This window comes from Ailuropoda melanoleuca, chromosome 8, assembly GCF_002007445.2.
Source record: "Ailuropoda melanoleuca isolate Jingjing chromosome 8, ASM200744v2, whole genome shotgun sequence".
Lineage (NCBI taxonomy): Eukaryota > Metazoa > Chordata > Mammalia > Carnivora > Ursidae > Ailuropoda > Ailuropoda melanoleuca.
Window position 1 is genome coordinate 59784378 of NC_048225.1, and position 25087 is coordinate 59809464.

A 25087-nucleotide genomic window follows, 5' to 3' on the forward strand; every position below is an offset into this window, starting at 1 on the left:
GGCCAGAGTTCTTCCCACGTTTCATAGACGCCCCAACCTTCCCCACTTTGGTAGATGACTGATAAAGAGCTGTGGGTATTCTGGACCCACCCATTGAAGGAGAGATTGAGATCATTAAAGGCCTGGACAGCAAAGGCCAAAAGAAAAAAAAACAAAACAGGAAGATTTTACCACTTTGCCCTAGGGATATGATGCATCTTGGACTGGACCAGGGCCTGCAGGAATTGCGTCCTATGAATTGCTGGCCTGTAGCTACAGGAAGAGGATTCTGCTTCTGAGAAAGCTCAAGGACTTCCTTACAAAAGGAGTTCCATGTCCTGATGGCTTGGCTCTGGAAGCATCGCTGTATAGGTAGCTACTGTCTTGCCCCATAATACAATTCTTCTGAGCTCAATCCTCTGATTTTTCAGCTATCAGCCCCGGGGCAGCCAGGCCTGTGGCTCCTTGTACCATTCTCCCCAAAGGGCAGTCAGCCCTGTGCACTGGCTCTTCAGAGACAGGGGTGTCGCCAAGCTTTAATTTTTTTTCCTTGCTGTGCCTTTAAGAGCTGCCGGAATGCAAAGAGTCTGGAGGAGGGGTGGGGTCTCCCAACAGGACTTCTGGGAAAAGGATCCTGGGAATTTTTGCCAGAAACTAAACTGAGATTCCAACACGCAGAAGTTGGGGGTGGTTTGTGTTGGGTCAGGCCTGTGATTGGACTGCAGAGTCCACTAGGGAGGACGAAAACAGAAGTAAAACGCGAAGAGCCAAGGAAAGGGAGGAAGCCCTCCCCACCCTCACCCCCGCCCCAATGCACGTCCACCCAGGCCTGCAAGAGGGTGCAGCCACTAGCCTGGACAGGATCAGTGTGTGTGAAGGGTGATGGTAACAGATGGACCCAAGAAGCTCTCTACCCCAAGTCGACCTGCAAGGCCTCCAGGGACGGGCTTGCCAACAGCTGGACTTGATCACTGGCTTGCAAAGTGAGATCACGCATCTGGTGGAATAACAAGCAGGCTTGGCTCTCTGGCTGTTTTTAGAGGATTTTCGCAGCAGGGGCTAGAAAGCCAGAGACCACCACCTGGACCCTTAGGTTTTCTTAGAGAGCACGGCATTGGAGATTCCACCCCTGGGCGGTGTTCAGGACAATGACGGCCCTTCGGCGAGCTGCTGCCATCCTGGTTCTGCTCCTGGCGGCTCTTCTGCCCCCACCCCGGTGTGCCCAGGACCCGGGCATGGTGCACTACATCTACCAGCGCTTTCAAGTCTTGGAGGTAGGTGGCGTCTGTGCACCTGATCCGGGCTGCAGCCTCCCGGAAGTCACCTTATCTTAGCCCAGCTTCCCTGTCTACTGAGATGCACGCTCCCCACGTAGTGAATGCGAAATACGTTGGCAGCATCGCACGTGAGAGTTTTCATAGTCTAGTGGTTCAGAGCACCAACTCCAGAGTCCAGGCTGTACACTCCCCAACCTGGAGCGGGACTTCACTTTGTGCTCTGATCCAGTGATTTTTTTTCATGTAAAATGGGATGATAATAGAATTGACTTCCTATGGCTATTTTGAAGATTTAATACTTTAATCCATACCTAGGATGTTACCTGGCCTGGTGGTAAATGTCCAAAATGTTGTTATTATTCAACAGTTCAACTTTTAAAATACAAAAATTGAAAATTTGGAGTCACTTTTTTTTCATGTTTTACCGTATCAGGATGGTAGCAGGTTTTTGCTTTGCTTTTCGTCTTTGTGTGATAAACAGGAGGCCACATCAAGTCAGGATGTTGTACCAAGGAGCTGCGTCTTGGCTTCTTTGCCGTGCCGTGCTTGGGTTTAGAAATGGGCAGGCTTCAGCTATGTCAGAGAGAAAGTGCTGGGGTCCCTTCTCCAGGCGCCGCAGCTGCTCCTTCATTAAAATGTGTAACAACCCAATATTTCTGCCGCACAGACAGGTTCTTAGGGACAAATGTAACCCTCTGCCCAAGTCCTTGACATACTCCTGGCGATTATTTCATACCTAATTGCCTTGCTTTTATACAAGTTAAATTTTGATGAGTTATTTATCTTCTTCCAAAGACACTTTTTTCCCCCAAAGACACTCTTATCTCCAATATGTATTCTCTATATTTTCTGAAAAATTTTGAAGTCCAAATTAGTTCATCATCTAGTTAAGTAAAATAACTCCAAAGTGCAGGCTGAACGCATTTCCTAAGGTTGTCCAGCTAACCAGCCGAGGCCTGGGAGCAGGGGAGGCTGTCTCACTTGTTGTCTCCCAGACAGCTCCTCCCCAGTGTGCCTCCTTGAAAGTGCCAGAATTACACTCAACCGTGGTCCCTCTGCATTCAGCACCGATTTACCCTGGGATTAGCGCCGCCAGATGCCTGCAGGTTTTCCTCAGTACCCGAAAAATGGATCTGCAGACAAGGATATAAAGTACAGACAAATACTTGGATGGCTATGAATGTGGATTTGAAAAAGATAGGGGTAGAGTTTGTATAGATCTCCCCATCCTGGGCAGGACCTGGAGAAGTCAAGTCCCAGAGGGCAGTCACTGATGGCCAGTGTGGACACTTACAAACTGATACAGTCCTCACCCTGAGGGATTTGTGTCTAAGGGGTACGAAAGAAATAAGAGGATTGATTTAGGGAGTTTCTCTCTCTCTCTCTCTCTCTCTCTTTCCCTCTCTCTCTTTCTCTCTTTCTACCTCTTCCTCTCTCTTCTCCTTCAGAGTGAACAATCTTACGTACTGCTGTTTGGAGTCTCAATTTTTATAACTTTTATGGAGAGCATTTTGATAGACTGCCAAATGAGCTTTAAGTATACATTCTCTTTGACCCAGCCACCCCATTTCCAGTCTTCATTCATTTTATTCTTCCTTTCAGTAAATATTGATTAAGTACTATGCGGTAGGCCCTATGCCAGGTGCTCGGGATGGAGCTTACTTCTGGAAATCTCCCCTAAGATAATAACCAGATAAGTACATGAAGATGTAAATATAAAGTTTTTTTTCAGCATTGTTGAAAAATCCATAAATGTCCATCAAAAAGAGTCTAATAGAATAAATAATAGGACCTCAATGCAATGGAATTCTGTATCATTAAAATTATCATATAGCTATCTATTATACATTAGCAAGTGAAAATATGTTACAAAACATACATTCTAGTAAAATCACATTTTAAAATATATATTTATATATGTATAATGAAATGCATGGGAAAACTTTTAAAAACTGATACACAAATCACCGGTACTTTGAACGAAAGGATTACAGGTGATTTTTATTTTCCCCCTTACAATGACTTGTGTTTTAAAAATCTTTTTCAGTGAATGATGGCTATTTATATTACTTGGCTAATTTAAATGACAAGCAATAATTTGAGCATTTATTTTCTGCCTGAAGCAAGGACTGGAAAAATGTACCCAAGCCACAAGAGCATACATTCAAGACTTCCGAGAGTTCTCGAAGAACATAACCGCTATGCTGGGAAGATGCCAGACCTACACCAGTGAGTATAAGAGCGCAGTGACTAACCTGGCCTTGAGAGTCGAACGTGCGCAACGGGAGATAGACTACCTGGAGTACCTGCGAGAAGCTGACGTGTGCGTGGAATCAGAGGACAAGACCCTGGCAGAAAAGCTCATCCAAGAGGCGGAAGAAGAGAAGAAGATCCGGACCCTGCTGAATGCAAGTAAGAGAACGGTGTCTTTGACGGCTCTTCTAGGGACTCCAACTCAGAGACACAGATACTGCACAGATAGGGGTCTGGCCAAGCAGGAGAGTAAGAACCAGATGTGTGGTTTTGGGTGCAGGTGCTGGGAGAGAAACCTTAGCAGGGAACAGGTGTCTGAAGGAAAAGAGATTCTCAGAGAGCAGCTTTTCATTTCATAGAGAGTTCCTGAAGGCCCCATGGAAGGTCAGAGCTTCAGTGTCAGGGTGTCAGAGATCAGCCCAGGAAGGGCATCTCCAGACAGACCTTGGTTTGGAAGAGGCGTGTGGTCCCGGATCCTTCCAGAGAGGGTGGAAGGTTGGTGGATTCTCCCAGTGCCCTGGGAGTAGGGAGCGGCTGCAAACGTGTCAAGAAACAGTCTGAAATTTTAAATTGCATCAGCCAACCCTCAGGGCTGGGGACTGCAGTGACTTATTACTGTGTGTGCTGTCAGGATGGTGATATTTAGAGGATTTGTCCTAATGGGTGATCCCATTCAAATCACTTCCAGGCCATTAAGAATAATGGTTAGGAGCTCGAATTATAATAACAAATATCGAGCAAGAAAAACATAAATGAGAAAGAAAATTTCCTGTCTATTTTATGAAAACAATGAGGGAGGCAAGTCGCCCAGCTCATAGACTGTATTCTGAGATGGTTTCATTACAAATAGGAAAACTTTATTTATATGTTAATTACATCTGCCCCAAATGTAAGGAATTCCATCCAGGAAATAAGATAAAAGCTGAGTACCATCATTGTGCTAAAGGTTTTCTACGTCTTCTCACTGTAATCCTGATAAGAACTCCATGGGTCATAAGAAGGAGGGTATTCCTAAATGAGGTGACACATGATCTGAGGTTTGAACAAAGTGTTAGAGAAGAATGAGCAGGGGGCACATGAGGCGCGGGCACAATCTACGGAAGGTATGCGAGTATGTAACCCTCAGCGTGAAGATCTGCAGGTATGTCTGAGTGGAAGTTCCGTGGGGCAGGTGCATTTGGGGAACAAGAAACAAGACTCAAGGGTTCAGTAGGACCCAGATAATGAAAGGCATTGCATGGGAAGCAAAGGGTGTTGAACTTGCCTGGAAGAACAATAGAGAACCACTAAATGATTTTCAGCAGGGGCATGACATAAAGGAAGACTTGAGAAAGACCACTTGGGGGGCTATTGTAATTTGGGGGACAAGTGATGGTGTCTGCATTAAGTGTCATTGAGATGGAGAAGGGCAGAGGATTTGAGAGCCATTGAGAGTTGGAATCCCCATGGCTTGGTAACTGATAATTAAAAGTGAAAAATGAATGAGAAGAAGAAGTCCAGGACACTTTCCAGATTTTTGGCTTAGGTCACTGGGTAGTTGGTCTCAGATATGTTGAGGTAAGGAACCCAAGAGGAGTTTTGGACCCTTATTACTCTACTTTTTTTTTTTTTTCAGAATACTTATTACTCTGAAATCTTCTAGTTAATTTATTTGCTCACTGCTTATTTTCTGCCTCTCCATCTAGAAGGTCAGCTCTGTGAGAACCTGGATCCTGCATTTTATGTTCAGAGCTGTATCCCAGGGCCTAGAATAGTGTCTATAGTCAACGCATATTTGTCAGTGAATAACTAAGTGAAGAAATGAATGAATAGATAGAGGGAGGGATTGTCAACACAGACAGAGGGGTTATTAGGTTTTGATAGAAGAGAGAACATCTTCATGCTGAGGCAGAAGACAAAAAGAAGAGTGCCTGTCTGAAATATGAAGCAATTGATCAAGGTGACTGAATGAGTAAATGATTCTTTTTGGCTCTAACATTGTCTTGAGGTGACCACCCTCTGAGAGGGAGCAAATGGGGGTAAGCATGGGGTGAAGAAAGGAGTAAAGGTGAGGGTGATTGAGCGGAGGATGAACAGAGGCTGCCTGAAAGCTGATGGGAAGAATTGAGTACCAATGTGACCTGAGCTAGAATGTTCCTGAAAGTTCAAGCCAGGGGTCAGGCAGGATCCCAGTCCTACATGGTGGTGCTGGGTTAGAGCCCTGAGCTGCTCCTGGTCCCTGGACTCGCTAAGCCCCTCAGGCCTTGGGGTCGCCCCTTTCCTCTCCAGCTAGAGCTCAGCAGAGGTCCTGATTCTGAGCTTGCTGTTCTTTCAACCCCTATCCTCTGCCTCATCCCTCCGACCCTGGAGGTCTGAAATAGTCCTTCTCCAGCTCCACGGTGAGTGAAAACTTCCAACTTTTCCACAATTGCTACTTCCATGCCTGTTGCCTCCAGAGCCCTCATTTGATGTTTCCTTGGTTTAAGATTCAACAAACACTCTTGGCCCCCTCCTACTGGATGCGCCCTGTGCTACGCGGTAGGGATAGAGGGGTGAGCACATCATGTCTGCACCCTGTGCTGGCTTTCTTACTGCTCCTCTCGCCTCTGTTCTTGCCCGCTGTCTGCTCTCACACAGACCTCCGCACAACACAAAATTCATCATAGTACCCCTCTGTGTAGAATTTCTTTTTCTGTTCCCCATCAATTATCAACAGCAAAAATTCCATTCAAATCTCTTGGCCTTTTATATAGGAAAGGTCCTTTATGAAGTAACCCAAGTTGATTTGCAGCTGTTCTTCTCCAATAATTTACCCACGTGCAGTTGCAATTTTAAAAAATTATATATGTAGGTGTGTGTATATATATATATTTCTCTCACTTCCCCTTTTTGACTCAAAAATGCTGTGAATTCTCAGTGAATCCCTCCTGCCAGGCAGATTGGCTTCTAGTGCTCCTGGAGTATCTCATTAAATCCTCCAAGGGAGCATTACTACTCTGAACCACGCGTATCTGTGTGTATTTACTCCTCGACCAGACCGTGAACATACGGACATCTTCATTTCTGTATTCACAGCATCTGGGTCAGCACAGCCCATGGAGGAGGCTATAAAGATTGTCTATAGAAGAAATACTGATGGCAGAGTCCCCTCAGAACTTAGTTTAGGGGAAGACCAACCTGTAAACAGTCACAACCGTGTGAGTAGTATTCATCTATTATTTTCAGAGGCTCTCTGCTCAAGGGCAGACTTTTCTGCATTTTGTATACTGGGACCATCCCCCACTTTTTCTTTTTTGCCCTTTCTGTTAGTAATTATATCTATCTTAGTTTTCTAATGCCGAGTAACAAACGACTCCAGATTTGGCAGCTTAAACCAATGCATATTCATTATCTCAGAGTATCTGTGGGTCAGGAGTCCAGACACAGCTTAACTGGACCCTTTGTTCAAGGTCTCAGGAAGGTACAGTCAAGGCATTAGCAGGGCTCCATTCTCACCTGGAGCTCGGGTTGGCAGAATTCACTTTCTCATGGCTGTAAGACCAAGACCCTCAGCTTCTAGAGCCTGCCCATCTACACTGGCAGTTCACAACGTGGCTGTTCCTTCTTCAGGGCCAGAAGGAGAGTGTCTGTCTTCAGGAAGTACCCAGTCCCTCTTAAGAATTTGTATCTCGTGTAAGTCAGGCCCACCCATAATAACTTTCTTTTGGATTAGCTCAAAATCAGCTGCTTGGGACCTTAATTATATCTGCAGAATCCCTTCATCTTTTTTTTACGATGTCACCAAATCCCGAATGCTAGCCTGTCATAGTCACAGGTGTTGCTCACCCTCACGAGGAGGGGGTTATTGGGGCATGTACAGCAGGGGAGGGAATCTTGGAACTCTGCCTACCTCGTGCTCTCGTCTGCTAGGCCCCGCTGGTACTAACTGCCCATACCCACCTTCTTCCTACAAGGCTCTGATCCTCGTGTAGTCCATCCTTGGCCAGCAGGGACTGAGCCAGCTACATAGTTCCTGCTAACATCCTTAAGACTCAAGTTAGCCCCCTTGTGTGGGCAAACACCTTGGGATTACGGGCCAGGGAGGGGTTGTCACATCACAGGGTTTCCTTCACACATACATGCCGTCTTACAAAGAGTTTCTTTAGAAACCCTGAAGGGAGAGAATGGTGCAACTTCCTTGGGAGATTTGATCTTGTCTCAGAAGACTTCCAGAAAATTCTGACATCACTAAATGGTTTGCATTTGGGGTGCCTGGGTGGCTCAGTTGGTTAAGCGTCCGACTCCTGATCTCAGCTCAGTTCTTGATCTCAGAGTCGTGAGCCCACATTATGCTCCACACTCAGCATGGAGCCTACTTTAAAAAAAAAAAAGAAGAAGAAGATGGTTTGCATTTACTCCTGGAATATTTCTCAGTCAACTAGGAAGGGTCAGATACTGGGGATGATAAGTAAATAGAACTGCTCTGTGATGAAGCCGTTTCCTATAGAGCTGTTCTCAAGGCTTTAGCCTTTATTTAGAGACAATCCCCAAATGACATTCACATGAGGGCTGCAATCCCAGGGTTGCAATCCCAGGGTTGTTCTGGGGTTAGGTCAAATTCTTAAATCTTTTTAACTCTTACACACACACTCTCCTCCTCTCCTCTCTCCCTCACTCCCCATCTCTTTCACACATACACACACACGCACACAAAATTTAGAATACAGTGAGTGAATGGTACTGCTACACAACCTGACATATTTAAAAGTCATTCTGAATCTTTGGCGCTCGGTTATTAGTAAAAAGAAATTTTGCATTGCCCTTGGCCACTTATGCCAAAGCACGCTGCCTCAGACACCCAGATTGAGAGTTTATCTAACGGTTTTTCCACAGATTCCACAGGCTGTGTTCTCGCATGGATAAGAGTATTAACCTCTTTCTACCTGTAAATAGCTTGTGAAGAGAAATTCTCAAGGCAGTCAAAACAAGCCATTAGTGCAGATTCTATTTTATTTCCTGTTTCATCCCAGCTCCTTTTATTGCAAGGGTGCACATACGTGACCTCAAGTAACCCTGTGTCTCGTGAATTCAATAACTTCTATCTTTTGTTAGATCAGGTTTCACAAAGAAAGTCGGTTGCTGCACACTTAAATGCCTATGGGATCCATTCAGTTATTATAAATATGCCTGCCCCATATTTGAAGCCATTAAAAGCAACACAAAATAAAAAACAATAAGCCCACGGGAAGCCAAATAAAACATCTCTGGGAGTCAACTCCCAAGGGCCACTAGTTTGTGACCAGCGGTACGAAACATGAAGAGATGTATAGCTCTTCTTTGCAGTAGTGTATTTTCCGCAAAGGAGGGGATTGAGAGTGTCCGCACAAGTGTAAGTGCAGAAGAGAGAGAGAGTGAGTGTGTGTGCGCCGTGTGCACGTGTGTGCGCCGTGTGCACCTGTGTGCCCATGCATTCTCTACCCAGAAGTTGCTGCATTGTGGGGGCAGCAACGCGGAGGTGTGTGCAGAGCTCAGCCCGTCCTGTCTCCTGCCGAGTCCCATAGGTCGGTGCGCTGGGTCCAGAAAGGCCTACCCGCACAGCACTTCTGTTTACTTACTTACGTGGAAGGCCTGCAGTCTAGAAGGACAGCTCCAGTCCCATCACGGCGGATACTAATAGAAGGTCCCAACGTTGTTTTAGCTGACGACTTGGCTCCAGGTAGAGTGAACCCCCATTCCTTCTCTCTAACTCATTCATTTGCTCACCAAGTCAATGAATATCCCCTGAATTCCAGATATATGTTGGCGTTGTGCCAGGCACTAGAGACGGAATATGGAACAGGGTAACATCCTTGCGCCGGAGTGGGGCGGCCGTCTAGACGAAGCCAGGGTCGCAGCCAGGACGATGAGCGCTCTCGCAGGAGCAGGGGCGCCGACGACGGAAGGTCAGGGCTACTGTGCAGGTGGTGGGGGAGGGGTGTGGTAAAAGTAACCCCCAAACCGAGTACTCATAATGGAAAAGAACAGATTAAATGGAGAGGAGAGGAGAGGCTGTTTCTGTGGAAGCCCAGAGGGCCCGTGGCCCTCAGGTTCAGGCGCGGACAGTGGATGGAAGAGCGGGCCGGGAGCTGGCTCCTCCGCTGTGCTAGTCCGTGCTTTCAGCCCGTGGGGAGTGAAGTGAGGCGACCCACAGTAGCGAATAATCACTGCGCTCTTACTACGTCCTCAGTCGTCTCTACGTATTTCTCTGCTTGTACCGCGGCGGCCAGGTCGCACGGCACCCCGCGCGTGCGCACTGCAGTTGTCGCGCGTTTTGGACGTGAGGACGTCGGCGCGCTGAGAGCGTGAGCCGTCTGTCCCAGGTCTCAGGGCTCCTGGAGGCCAGAGCTGGGATGCAAGGCGGGGCGGGCCTCCTGCACAGGCCGCCGCTCCCGCGGAGAGTGGCAAGCACGGTGTGGCAGGGCTCCGAGGGAGGCTGGGGACGGTCCTCCTGACCGCAGTGCACAGAGCTGACCGGCAGCAGGGAGGGTGGCTGCGCGCCGAGGGCGCGTGGGGGCCAGGCGGGCCCTCTCCAGGCCGCTCACCGGGGCTCGCGGGGTGGGAGCCCTCTGTGCCGAGCCTCGGTGCCCGCAGCCAGGAGGCCCAGCTGCCTGCGATCTCCTGGTGGGACTCGTCTGAGGACTGCGGCCGTCCTCTTGGTCACTGGGTGATGATGATTCCTACTCGCAAACACATTATTATTTTTTTATTTTCTTATAAAGGTTTTATTTATTTATTTGACAGAGAGAGCACAAGTAGGCAGAGCGGCAGGCAGAGGGAGAGGGAGAAGCAGGCTCCCTGCTGAGCGGAGAGCCCAATGGTGCCGGGCTTGATCCCAGAGTCCTGGGATCCTGACCCGAGCCAAAGGCAGATGCTTAACCGGCTGACCCGCTGAGCCACCTAGGCGCCCCCCGACCTAGCTTTCTTGAAATATTTTGTCTTTCTCCACGAAAGTAACACCTGCTGATTAAATAAAAACGGCGACTATCATCTGCACTATATTTACTCGATTTAGCTCTGTGTAAAGGGAGATAACACACCAACAGCTGAACACATGAACTTCGAGTGTTTCTCAGCCTTTTGTGTCACTGCTGCCTGTCCCCGTCCCCCCATTGCTCTATGCTGTGTCCAACGTGCTATTCTGAAAGCATAAAATACAGTTCACACGCCCCTGCATTATTCATGCTGTCTTCTCCAAATCTCTCACGGTGCCTGGAACAGAGTAGACATCAGTATTTTCTGCCCTTGAGGAACAGTTCGTTAGAAAGTAGAGGCAGCTATTTGCCCAAGATTGCATTAAGCCCTTCTGTCCTGTTGTCCCCAGCCCACGACACACCTGCCAGGCAGATACCATTACAACTTCTTGTCCAATGAAGAAACTGGGGTGTGGAGTATTTCATGCAGCCCTGTCTGTCTCCCACTGTCCTGCTCGGTTCAGGAGCGTGCTGCCCCACCTCAGACACAGCAGGTTCATGGCAGCCTCCCATTTCTGCTCACCGTGACCTCACCCCACTCGGCTCAGTTTTCTGTTGCCATAATAATGCAGCCTAGCAAACCCCTCTGTAACTTCATGGGTTAAAACCATAATCATTGATTATTTCCCAGGAGTCTGCAGGGCAGCAGGGCAGTTCTGGGCCAGACTTGGCTGCTCTTGGCTGGTTCCCCAGCGGCACATTGCTGAAGGGATGGCTGGTTGGGAATGGTCTCAGCTGGGATGGCTTGGATCTCCTCCACATGGTCCCTACTCTTTCAGGAGGCGAACCCGGGCTTGTTCCCATGATGGAGGCAGACCTCTGAGAGAGAAAGCACAAGTACACTAAGGTCTGGTCCCTTGTACTGAATTCTTTCAGCCAAAGCAAGTTCCAGGTCTAGCTCTAGAGCCCACCCTTCCACTAGGACCTTTGACAGCATCTCATAAGGCTTTCGGTCTTGATGCTCCTGGAAACAGGCATTACACAAGATCAGTTTTTACGTAGGCAAATTTCTATATGGAAGTAGTAAATTGGGCCGCAGTGTGACTGATGGTTTTGAGGCTGCTGCAAACCTCAAGTCCAGGAGAGCAGGTCCTAGACTTTGAGACAGGATGGTGAGGACAGGATGAAGTGAGATCCATCTCACAGGAAGAATCTGTGGCACGATGTCAAAATGACTCTTTTCTAACCAGACAAATGGGAGAATGGCAGTAGCACACCTAGACATTGAGAACATTTCTATCCCTTTTAGCTTGGTAAGAATATTACTACAGGAAGAAAGCAAACAAAAACCACTATGCAAAAACAACAACAAAACAAAAACAAAACACCCCACAAAAACCAGCTTGGTTTTTAAATGAAGAATAAATACAGACAAAAGGTTCATAATTATAACCTTGGAATGCTGAAATGTTGCAACAGTCAGATAATTGATTCAAAATGGAGCTGTTTGGTCAGACGTTCCTCAGAGGACTGCCCACTTTAATGCCTCACTTCCCATGAGTGTTGACCGGCCTGAGTCCTCCAGGACAGCATTCTCAAGCTTCTAGTTTCAAGAACCCTTTACATTTCTAGAAATTATTCAGGACCCCAAGGAATTTTTCTTGATCTAAGTTACATCTATCGATCTTTACCGCATTCATAATTAAAATAGAAAAATTGCAAAATGTGCCAGATGTTATCTTAGGGCAGGACACACAGCAGTAAAAACAACAGATTAGACAAAGCCCTGCCCTTGTAGGGTTTACATTCTATTGTGGGGAATCAAACAAATAGGTTAACAGATAAAATATGTCGGAGAGAGGAGGATAAATCCCATGGAAGAAAATCAGCTAAGGTGTGGGAGTTCTGGCAGCTGGCCAGTGCCTGAAGGAAACATCCGAAGGAGGTTGGCTGTGTCGGGTTCCAGCTACAGGCAGCCCGCGGTTGGAGTCCGCCCGGCTCACACAACTCCCACGTGTGTTCCTGTGAGGCTCTCGACTTGATGTTGAGAACAGAGCCATGCAAGCAACGAACCTCGTATCCAATCTGTTTATCTTCTCACAATCTGCTGCTAATCACTGACAAAGGGAAGCTGTCAGGGCTCCAACGTGGGGACCATGGAAGACTTTGAATTTAGTGCTGGGAACCTAGAAAACCCTCTAATGTAGATCTACTAAAGACTTCCGTGTGACTCACCAAAACCAACATATAGCGCACTTATTGTATTCCGGGCCCTTTGAAAGCCTGGACTCCCTGTCCTGCAAAGCTGAATCCTTCTGTGGCTCACTGAGTACCATTTCACACAAGCCAGGTTTCCTGCTCTCCTGCCATGCATCTGCCCAGGCACTCAAGAGTTTGGAAGAGCACCTGCTAACGTCTGTACCTACCTCTTGCTATTAAGAATTTTTTTTTTTTTTGACAGAGAGAGAGACAGCAAGAGAGGGAACAAAGCAGGGGGAATGGGAGAGGGAGAAGCAGACTCCCCGCTGAGAAGGGCGACCGATGTGGGGCTCAATCCCAGGACCCTGGGGTCATGACCTGAGCTGAAGGCAGATGCTTAACCGACTGAGCCACCCTGGCGTCCCTACCTCTTGCTATTTAAATCTATCTGATTTCTAAGTTGACAGAGCACGAGCTGGGATAGAAGTTTGAACACTGATACTGCATTCTCCAGATCAAATTGATTCTTGAGTTTGTGGACAGTCAACAATAAGAGATTAGATAGGAAGGATACACGTCATGGGTCCCAGGCACTCTGGATAAAAATATAAATAAGCCCCTGTCTGCCGTGCTTGGAAGGAAACAGTGAGTAAGCAAATCTGATTCAGCACAGTAACTGCTCTGGAAGAGACCAGCATGCAATGCTTTGCACACACAGGAAGGAGCACCGTGGCAGTGCAGGCCAGAGAATAGTGTTTTGAAGGACAAGTAGATGTATCCCAAGTTAGTGAAGGTGAGCTAAGGAAAACTATGGGCAAATTCTAAAACTTGTAAGAGGTCAGGGCAAGGTGACGAGTGGCCAGCCCCGGGGGTGGGAGGGGGGTGTGCACGTGCCAGGAGGATGTCAGATGAAGGACCTTGAGTGCCATGCTGAGATATTTGAAACTTCTTCTGTGGGCAGAAAGCACGAAACAGCCCTAATTTCTACAACAAATTAGGTCTGCACTGACAAGTTCATTGTATTAGCGTGAAGCTTTTATTATTAATTGCTCATCTGAGAGCTGCCATCTTTGTCATTCCGGAGCCTAACATTGTACCTGTCACTCGATAGGTTGACTAATGTTTATTAACATGAATACATTCCAGGTAGTTGAAAAAGTCAAGTTTTATAGCACAGAATTTCAAGAAGCAGTCAAAATACTCATGATTTTACAGGAATTCTTTTTTTTTTTAAATGAATTCGTACCTCTTTTCCCCAAGCAAACCTGGGCTCAGTCTCTGTTGCTATCTCATGCATTCCATCACCCCCATCCTTGAGGGCTCCCTCCATCTAACCAGTTACTAAGACCTGACCTCTTTTCCTGAGTATTTCTCGAATCCATACTCATTTTTCCATGTCGTTTCCATTATTTGGATATCTCTGATCTGGATTGTACTTAGAGACTCTCTACCTGTTTCCCTGTGCCCCGTCTCTCCCACCTCAACCCCCAGTCCATTGCCCACCAACACCCGGACCGATGTTTCTTTTTTTTTTTTTAAAGATTTTATTTATTTATTTGACAGAGATAGAGACAGCCAGCGAGAGAGGGAACACAAGCAGGGGGAGTGGGAGAGGAAGAAGCAGGCCCACAGCAGAGGAGCCTGATGTGGGGCTCGATCCCATAACGCTGGGATCACGCCCTGAGCCGAAGTCAGATGCTTAACCGCTGTGCCACCCAGGCGCCCCTGGACCGATGTTTCTAAAACATAACTAGAGGGGAGTTGAGTCACTCCCCTGTAGAGAGACAAGTCTCGCCAGGTCTGGAGAGTGTTGCCCTTAAATAAGGGGGAAAAGTATTTTAAAAATTCAAATAAGTGATATTTGTATATGAAGTCACTGTGAGGCCTTGGGCCAAATCCTCTCCTAATTGCTTCTCTGCAATTGTGCCTGAGGGAAACCCAGAGATTTGCATTCTCTGGTTTGCAGGTGGAACTTTGTTTGCCATTGTCTCAGTTAAATAATTTGCATCTTGACTGAACTTAAAGGTTTTTAAAATTCATTTCCTTCCCCAACCTTTTTCTCCTGCTAATTCTCTCTCTCTCAAGAGAAGCGCTGCAGGGAGTTCTATCTCACCCTTTTACTCAAACACTAGAAGTATATTTTCTCCAGATTCCAAAAGAGGAATTTATAAAATTATAGACTCTCAGCCCTGAAGAAACTCTAGAGAAGAGCCAGCCTAAACCCCTCATTTTAGGGCTAAGGGCACATTGACCAAGGGACTTGTAGAGAGACACATAGAGAACCAGAGACTGGGTTCAGACCATTCAGGTCTCGGCCTCCCAGTCCCGGGCTTCCTCTACAAGGGAAGGATAGCACAAGGGGAAATTCTATGTTCTGTATTCTCAGAACTCTCTCCCTAATCAAAACCATCTATCAACACTCTTCTCGTTTTGCTATTTCTCTAAGGATTCTGCTCGTAGCAGGAGGAGTAGAAGGAGAAAGGAAAATGGTTGTTTTAGTTTCTGCTGTATATTAAATGAACAGTTTCTCACTTGTGAGACATTGAATGTTCCTGTTCTTAGACACAGTCCCTCTCTGTAGTTGGGCTGTAAGCTTGCTAACCCTCCTCCTGGAGGGATGGGCCTGTCCCTGGGGGCTGGCTGGAGGTTCACCCTGCCTCCGGGTTCCCAGTGAGCTCAGAGGACCCATGGCCGGGTGACCTTCGAAGGAACTTGTCCAGGCCTTTTCTTTTCATTTGGAAAATGGAGATTAAAATATTGACCACTTAGGCGTATTATAAGCACTTATTGCAAGTTGATATAAATAAAGGACTTCTCACTGTGTCATGCATATGTGTATGTATTTGCAGATATTTATGAATTTTTCAAGCCTTTGTGCTTGTTCTTCAACTGGAAACAGTTTCTGAGCTTCCCCAGTGGCCCATGGACCCCTCCTCCTCCCCATTAAAGACATCTGTGAGCAGTTGCAGGCTTAAACCCTCATTCCTGCATCTTCTGCCTACTTCTGCCACAGGTTCTTTGACGAGAAACTTGGGTCAGATTTTTAAATGAAATAATGGCTTTGAAAGTATCTTAAAAGCTTTAAAGTACTTTGCAAATTGTTTACTTAAGACAGGCCTGTGGTTGGAACTCCAGACACACAGCACTAAGGAGGCTGTAGGAAAACATCTGTTTGAATGAAGCTGTTTTCTTCATTAATTCAATAGATATTTATTGAACCCACAAAGCACCAAGTTAGGCAGTCAAGTACAATAGTCACCAGGAAGACAAAAGCCTTGCTTTTGTGGGCTTATAGTTGAGTGGGAGAGAAGGACAATAAGCTAGTAAATAAAACAGATGACAGAATTATGGAATATGACAAGCGATCTCAAGGAAATAAGAAAGATGTTGCATTAGACATTTTTAAATTTAGATGCAGTAGTCCCAGGAAGCCCCTCAGGGAGATGATACTGAAACTGAGATTTGAGGGATGAGAGGAGCAGACTGTGGGAAGATCAGGGAAAAGAGTACCCAAGGCAGAAAGACTTACAAATGCAAGAGCCACGAGGCAGAAACAAACTTGACATGCTCCCGGAATAGCAAGAAAGCTGGTGTGATCACTACGCAGTGAGAAGGGGGGAGGAGAGTGGAGGATAAAGTCCCGGAGACAGGCAGGTGCCATATCGTCCGTACTTCAGGGCAAGATAAGAGGTTAGGATTTTATTCCAAGAGTGGGAGGAGAATGGGTTTAGCAGGTCAGCCCCATAATGTGTGTTTTAAAACGATTAATTCTCCTGCTTTGTGGAGAGCATATTGTAGGTAAGCAAGAATAAAATCAGGGAGACAAATTGGAGACCACTGTAGTGGTGTAGTCAAGAGGGCAAGATTCAGGAAGCACAGGGATGAGTGGTGGGAAGAGCAGGAGAGAAACATATTTGAGCATCTTAACTAAGTATAACATAATTTAAAGGTTAATTTTAATATCAGAACTTGTAGGTGGTGGGGAGATGGAGAGAACGAGGTTAAGAATGACTCCTAGGGGGCGCCAGGGTGGCTCGGTCAGTTAAGTGTCTGCCTTCAGCTCAGGTCACGATCTCAGGGTCCTGGGATTGAGCCCCACATCGGGCTCTCTGTTCAGTTGGGAGGCTGCTTCTCCCCCTCCCTCTCCCTCTGTACTCTCCCTCTGTCTCAAATAAATAAATAAATAAATAAATAAATAAATAAAATAAGATCTTAAAAAAAAGAAAAAAGAATGACTTCTAGAGAAGACAAAAGAAATGTGGTTGCTTAGAATGGGAAGAATAGGGAGAAAGAGAGTTTCTGCATTGGAAGAGTTCTGCTTGGACGGGTTAAGTTTGAAGAGATCTAAGTAAGGACCCTGAGCAGGCAGTTGGATAAGTGAATTTGGACTAAGTCGAAATCCAGATAGGATGTCATTCTAGAGGCAAATTCAGAATTCCTCATTAGTTAGAATTTACATGTATGCAGAGCCATAGATGGAATGAGGTGGCTCAGAGAGGAGATGTGAGGACAAAGCACTTACTCCTTGAGTGGAAGAGCAAAAAGAACCCGCAGTGCAAGCCAAGAAAAAAATCCAGAAAGATGGGAGGACAAACAAGAGGAGGGGTGTTCCAGAATCTGGAGAAAAGACTTTAAAGGGGAAGTAGTGATCGAGTAATTAAATATTGCTGAGAAGTTGATTAGGATGTAAGACTGAGAGCTGATGCTTGGATTTGGCCACTGGAGGTTGTTGGTGACCTTGACGAGAACTGATTCTGTGGAATGGGCAGGGGAGTTTAGACCAGCAGAGGCCTGGGGCCCAATTAGAGCAGCTTAAGGCATAATCGGAGACGAGGAAACTCCTCAATAGAGGAGAAGAGAAAGTGGATTATATAGAAAATAGAAGTGAAAAATGGGGCCACAGTAGCAAGTTTTGTTTGTTTACCAAGGGGAATGGTCTAGGAGGGCAGGAGAGACTATTGAGGCTAAGTCCTTGAGTAGGTTTAGAGGGGATGAGATCCACTGCAAAAATAAGGGGAGTAGGAGGGGAGGCAGAGAATATGGGTTCAGATACAATTGGTTGTGAGATTTGATGGTGAGGAAACTCATTCATTCATTCATTTAGTAAATACTGGCCTAATACGTGCCATTTGCTATCTTAGGGACAAGACATACAGCAGTGAATGAAACAGATAAGAAAGATTCATGCTCTCGTGACATTTACATTCCATTGAGGGAAATCAAGCAGTAAATATTTTAACAGATGCATTTATAATATGTCAGAGAGGAGATAATAAGCCCTATGGGGAAAAATGAACTAGGGTAAGGGGGTTATGGTGAGCTGGAGAAGAGGGTTGCCATTTTTTACAGGGTGGTCAGAAAAGGCCTCAATGATGAGGGAATATCTGAGAATAGGCCTTAATGGAAGTGAGGGAGGAAGCCATGTTACCTATCTTGGAAAGATGGTTCCCAAGCAGAGGGATCAAAAAAGTGACAAAGTCCTGAGGCAGGAGTGTGCTTGGCACAATGTAAGGAATAGCAGGAAGGCCAGTCTGACTGAATGAGATGCAGCCGGTGGGAGTAGGAGAGGAGACCAGAGAGACAGTGCGGGGGCAGTGCACATGGCCTGGAAGGTAAAGACTTGAACTCTACTCTGAGTGAGATGGGAAGTCACTGGTGAGTTTTGAGCAGACATGCGACATGATCTGACTGACATTCTTAAAAGATCACTTTGGCTGCTGTGGGGAATGCAGCACGGGAGTCAAGGATGGAAGTGTGGCCACCCTGCGGAAAAGTACTGCAGGAATGCAGGCGGGAGATGATGTACTTCTCGGCTTGCTTCGATTTCCTCGTGAAATAAAAGGCAAGGTCTTCATACAGGCTTAAGGAGAGAAGAGAAGGCATGAGAACAGTGGATGATGAATTGATTGAAGGACTGTGGTAGAATTGCTATCCAAACAGCCACAGTAACAAGCAGTTTGCTACAAGGCTTGTTTACCTCAGAACCTCTGGACGTCTCTGGCTGTGCACCTCTCCTCCTCATGTCCAGTTTCTCTCCCTTCATCCTGTTTCATGTCCTCTGACTCGAGAGAGCCCCCAGTTGGCCTGAAGAACCCAGGCATTTATTGAGAAGAAAATGACAACCCACTGGCCCATCCAGCTTCTGATACCAAAGCCTTTGCAAAGACTTGAGGGAGACCCCCAGAGAGCCCAGTGTTCCTGGAAAGAGTGTTCTATACCTGGCATCCCACCACCACACACTCCAGCAGTCAATGAGAGACCCATACAGACCTCGGCAGGATTGGAGGGATACCCACGGGATTCCTCATGCTTCTAGTAAGCCACCTCTCCCCACCTCCATGACACTGCTCACCTCACAACAGACTGTGTATCAGGGCAGTTCCCACAAGTTCACCATTAGAACTGATGACCCACCTTTCCTGAAATGACCAGTAGAACTAATTTCATCCTGGCCCGTATCCCTCTTTAACTTGGACACCACAAGAATTCCAAGACACCAAGGTCATCTGGAAGATAACGTGTTTAAGGGTCAGGTGGAAATGGCTTCCACCACTTCTGTCCACATGCCATTGGACAGAAGACAGGTCAGTGAGTGCAGCCTAACTACAAAGAAAGCTGCGAATATATAAGTAGGGAAGAGGAAAATGGAATAGCATTTGGTGAACACAGACACTGTCTCTGCCATAAGCAGAGAAGAAACGAGTAGGAGGCACTCACAGAGACAGTAGTGACCCAAAGATCAAGGGAAACAAAATCTTCAGGAAAGGGGAATTCATCAATACTGTCATGCTGTGGGAAGATGAAATAAGATACGAACATAAAGGTCTGAGTTTTCAGTTAGGGAGTCCCTGGTGATGCAATGAGGGGCAATTTCTGTGAAGTTCTTGTGAAGTGAAAGATGGGAGCATAGACTATTCTGGAGGAGAAACTATAAAATAATAGGAGTGAAGTAACTAGAGAGTGGTGCCTACTCGAGGGAGAATTGTTTTTGAATCTAGGCAAGGTGTTTACAAGCTAAGGAACCAGCAGCAAAGGAGAAATTAGAGATAACAGAAAGGTGGCAATTCATCTAGGGAGTCAAGAAGCCAGGAAAGGGTGAGATCAGAGCACAAGTGAATGTATTAGTCTTGGACTGGAGGAATGATGTGGCCTCCTCCACGATATGTGGGAGGGTAGCCAGGGTAGGAACACCTTACGAAAAGTTTATAGTGAGGGACAGGAAGCGGAGGGACTTCATGGCTAATGGTATTTATTTTTTCAAAGGAGTTAATCTGCTGTTAGCGAAGGGACTGATGACGTAATGTGTGTGTAGGGGGTGTGGGGGGCAGATTGGAGATACCTGCTGTGGAAGATAGGGGCTCACCATGGAGAGAGCAGTATGGTGCTTAGGGCTCAGCTGAGGTTGGAGACCCCTTATGTGTAGTGGCACGTTTGTGAGATTTTCTCCACCACTCACGACTCTCTGGGACAGAGCCAGATGTTTGAACTCATCCAGGACCAGGATTTTTGTAGAGCGGGTGTTGTGGAATAAGGAGGGCCTGGTGGGTGAGGGTGCTGGTGAGAGAGGTATTACAGTGGTGTCAGCTGGATAGGAAAGGAAGCTAACAGAGCCTGGGAGAAAACAGAGGTCAAGGGACTGGAGGGCACAAGGAAATGGAAGAGCAGAGTCCATGAGAACAAAGAAGTGAGAAATGGAAGGGTAAGGAATTATTGCAGAGGGTGGGATAGTAGAGTTTCTCATTTCTATTAGGGAACAGTTCCAGGGGATGGGGGGGCGGGGGCCAGAGTACAGGCATGGTGTGGGGGTGCTGCTAGAGGAGGTTGAAAGCACGGTGCTGTGGAGTTGAAGAGGTTCTCCGGATGCATATGGGGTAGTGTCGCAGCGAGCTCTCAGTGATTTAGACAGAAGGAGTTGATAGCATGAGATGCAAAGGGAGGGCTTTGCACGCAGACAGAGGAGCTGGAGAAGTGTAAAGCCCCCCCCTTTTTTTCCCCACTTCATCTTCCTCTACCTATTTTAGACTCTTACGATCCTGTTTGGATTATGGAAATACTCTCCTAATTGGTTTCCCCGATATAGTTTCCCTCCCATGTACCCATCATTCACACAACTGCCCACTTCATTACTCTTGACCAGGATTCACTCTTGCTCACAAACTTCAGTAGCTCCCTCGCTGCCTATCTAATAAAATCCATATTCCTTAACCCCACCCTCAACGCTGCAGGCACAGAGCTGGTTTCAACCCACTGCTTTGTTTTCTGCCTCTAGCTTGAGGCAACAGCAAATATTTAGTTTATATTGGTTTAAATTCTGCACTGCTTTACTAACCCAAGTCATGAATGTGGGTTTATGAATCCTGAAGAATGTTATTCCCAACCATCTCAGAATGGTACCCATTAAGGGTCAATTCAAATGTAGATTATCCCTTTCTTCAAATGACATCACCATTCTCTGTCCTTTTGTAAAAAATCCACTTTAAGCTTTCTATTGTAGTGAGGCAGGTACCTACAAAGCAAGAACCATTCCTAGTTTACCATTGCACCTCGGAAACTTGGCCCCCCAGCTCCTAGCACCTAGCTGAGTATCTCGCCTTTTGCAGGTGTCCAGTGTCTGCTGACTACAAGCAGGCATTTGTGAATAAATAAATGAATGGATCAGTGGAGTTCTTATAATATTCTAATAGGATTAAGGGCCAGAATCCTTCACTAGAAGGTGATCTCCTCAAGGTTAGGGGTGATATTATATTTTTTATCCTCAATACTTACTTAGCATTGTCCTGGGAGCATTGTAAGCAAAGTCCACGGTAAGATACCTGGCAAAATCTTGGCAAATGGAATTGAATCAGGCAGCTTCACCCCCAAGTGATTCTCACTGTGTCAACCCCAAGAAGGTGAACAGGGTCTCTGGCCCAGCAAATAGCTGTTTATATCCTGACTTGAATAAAACGTTGACTCTAATAATTGGACAGCAGTTCCCTTAACAGAAACCCCTTTATTCATTTAATGCTTTGGTTCTTTAAATCGTACCGTAAGTTGTGATTGATCTATGTATGATAACCTTATTCTAGACACTGAAGGAAAAAAGTAATCTGAGAACAGACACATGAAAAGATGCTCGGGGCGCCTGGGTGGCGGGCGCAGGGGTTAAGCGTCTGCCTTCGGCTCAGGGCGTGATCCCGGCGTTATGGGATCGAGCCCCACATCAGGCTCCTCCGCTATGAGCCTGCTTCTTCCTCTCCCACTCCCCCTGCTTGTGTTCCCTCTCTCGCTGGCTATCTCTATCTCTTTTGAATAAATAAATAAAATCTTTAAAAAAAAGAAAAGAAAAGATGCTCAACATCACTTATCAGGGAAATGCAAATCAAAACCACAAAGAGATGTCACCTCTTCCCTGTCAGAATGGCTAGTATCAAAAAGAAAGAAATAACAAGTGTTGGCAAGGATGTGGAGTAAAAAGGAAACCCCTCTACTATGAGTGGGAATGTAAATTGTTGTAGCCACTGTGGAAAACAGTAAGGAGGTTCCTCAAAAAATCAAAAATAGAACTACCCGATGATCCAGTAATTCCACTACTGGGTATTTAATCCAAAGAAAACAAAAACACTAAATTTGAAATGATACGTGCATACCTTTGTTTATTGCACCATTATTTACAACAGCCAAAACACAGAAGCAACTGAAGTGTCCATCAATAGAGGAGTGGATAAAGAAGATACGGTGCATATGGAATGTTACTCGGCCATAAAGAATGCAGTCTTGCCATTAGTGACAACATGGATAGACCTAGAGCGTATTATGCTAAGTGAAATAAGTTAGAGGAAGATGCCATGTGATTTCGCTTATCTGTGGAATTAAAAAAAAAAAAGGCAGAAGCAGACCCATAAATACAAAGAAGAAACTAGTCATTGTTTGGGGGAGCAAAATGGCTGAAGGCGAGTGGGAGGTACAAGCTTCCGTTACAAAAGGAATAAACACGGATAGAAGGCACAGTATGGGGAATATTGTCAATGGCCTTGTCATAGGGTTGGAGGGGGACAGATGGTAGCTACCCTTGTGAGCAAGCTTAACATAGAAGTTGAATCACTGTGTTGTACACGTGAAACTAATGTGACATTGTGTGCTAACTGTGCTTCAATAAACAGAAAATACAAAAGTAATCTGTGAGAAAAGCAGACATGTCATGTCTATAAAGTACCTGTCCTTTTTCTCCTGTTTGGCCAGGCTGTGACAACATGCTGATGGGCGTAAAGTCTCTGAAAATAGTGAAGAAGACTGTGGACACACATGGTTCTTGGATGAAAGATGCTGTCAGCAATCCCCAAAAGGTTTATTTCTTTATTGGATCCAGAAACAAAACTGTCTGGGAATTTGCAAACCTGCGGGCATTCATGGAAGATAGCACCAAGCCAGCCCCGCGGAAGCTAATCCTAACACATTCCTGGCAGGGAACAGGCCAAGTGATCCACGAAGGTTTTCTGTTTTTTCACAACCAAGGGACTCTCAATGAGATCATCAAATATAATCTGCAGAAGAGGACGGTGGAAGATCGAATGCTGCTCCCAGGAGGGGCAGGCCGAGCACTGGTCTACCAGCACTCCGCATCAACATTCATTGACCTGGCTGTGGATGAGCACGGGCTGTGGGCCATCCACTCAGGGCCAGGCGTCTATGGCCATTTGGTTCTCACAAAAATTGAACCTGGTACCCTGGGAGTGGAACACTCATGGGACACTCCATGCAGGAGCCAAGATGCTGAAGCCTCCTTCCTTTTGTGTGGGGTTCTCTATGTGGTCTATAGTTCTGGCGGCCACGGTCCTCACCGCATCACCTGTGTCTATGATCCGTTGGGCGCTATCAGTGAGGACGACCTGCCCAAACTGTTCTTTCCCAGGCGGCCGAGAAGTCATTCCATGATCCATTACAACCCCAGAGATAAGCAGCTCTATGCCTGGAATGATGGAAACCAGATCATTTACAAACTCCAGACAAAGAGAAAGCGGCCTCTGGAGTAATGCAGTCCAGCAAGGGGGAGAGCACTAAGGCTGTGGACGCTGCTCTCTGGACACGGAGGCCGCAGCCCCTTTGCAATACAAATCCCTCTGTTCCCATACAGGGCCAGAGGCTAGAAGTGGGCTTGCATTTGCATCCTTCCCTGGATGGTATGGCCTGAGTTATCTTCCAAGAGCCTCGATGAGAGTCTGTCATTTGGAAATGTTCAACTTCCATCGCCCATCCAAACCTCCTGGCTCTCAAGGCCTTCCACGTGCTGATTCAGTTTACGTCCAGCCTTTCGTTTACCCCCACCACCCCCTTCCCCACCACCCCACCCCCGCCTACAATTAGAAACGTAGCCCGCCTCCTAATACTCCTGGCTCCTGTCCTGGCCTTTCCTGACGCTCTTTCCTCTTTCATAAATGCCTTTTGGTATTCTTCCATTTTTCACCACCCAGCGAAAGTATCATTTCTTATTCATGTTTAATCTCTATTTCTGCCAACTCTGCCCCTTCACCAAGCTGAGGAGATACAAGAGGAAAGTAAAATCACTCACATTTAAATACCACTTGCCAGTTACAAAGTGTTTGCTCCTATGTACATCATTTAATTCTCACGCCACCCTGTGAGACATGCAGAAGATGTCTTTATAATTGCTATTTTAGAGATGAGAGAAGTTTAGGTGAACCATTCAGAGGAACACAGCCTCAAAATGAAGATAGGGCTAGAAAATACTGCAAATCCCATAGTCTTTCCATTGCCCCAAGGGAGCATCAAATACGTATGTTCGTTCCCCCAGCCTTTTATAAGCAATGATTTCAGCATCTCATCCTAAAAAATCATGGTCTGCCCCCTGCAGCCGGTTTTCATGCCTGCACAAGACCTTCCTGTAAGCCCTTCAAAAGCTGCTTGCTCCAGAAAACCAGCCTACAGCCTAAGGGTGAGGACCCCACCTGTAGCCTCGTCTTGTCTTACCTTCCCCTGTGTCTCTCTCTTTGCTGGAAACACAATAAAACCGACACTAAGCAAATAAGCCTCATCGGGTTTTATTTGCATACGTGCCCTCAGCAGACAAGCTTGCCGGAAGTGCTGCCTGTGATTGGACCAGCACCCTGAGGCCCCGGGGAGGGAAAGCTTCTGGAATCTGGATGGGAGCCAGGTAGCGGGCCAGTGACTCCCTGTCACAGCAGGCATGCCAAGTGGCACAGGTGACAGAGGACAGCTGTGCTTGTGCAGAGGGGCTTCTTCAAATCTTTCCCACGTGTTTGTCCAGTTCAGCCCAGTGTGGGTCACCAGCACAGGCTGCGGTGCCAGTCTGTGTCATGTGCTGAGGCCTCTGTCTTTCCAGGTTAGTCACATGAGAGCGCTTGTTTTGTGTGCTTGCAGCTGCTTTGCCAGCTCTGCCGAGCTCAGGGTGGGACCGTGAAGAGATGTTTTTCCCCCAGAGCATTTGAGTTGATCTTTGGCAGAATGGACTAA

The 25087-nt window shown here is 46.5% G+C and overlaps 1 protein-coding gene across 1 annotated transcript; it reads left to right on the forward strand.

The window, feature by feature from the left end:
* Positions 1-389: 389 nt before the first annotated feature.
* OLFML1 (olfactomedin like 1) lies at positions 390-24638 on the forward strand. The gene is made up of 3 exons (XM_002916181.4): positions 390-1253; positions 3380-3668; positions 22838-24638. The coding sequence occupies exons 1-3, from the start codon at positions 1128-1130 to the stop codon at positions 23626-23628; spliced, it is 1206 nt and encodes a 401-aa protein (XP_002916227.1). The 5' UTR covers positions 390-1127; the 3' UTR covers positions 23629-24638.
* The last annotated feature ends 449 nt before the right edge of the window (positions 24639-25087 follow it).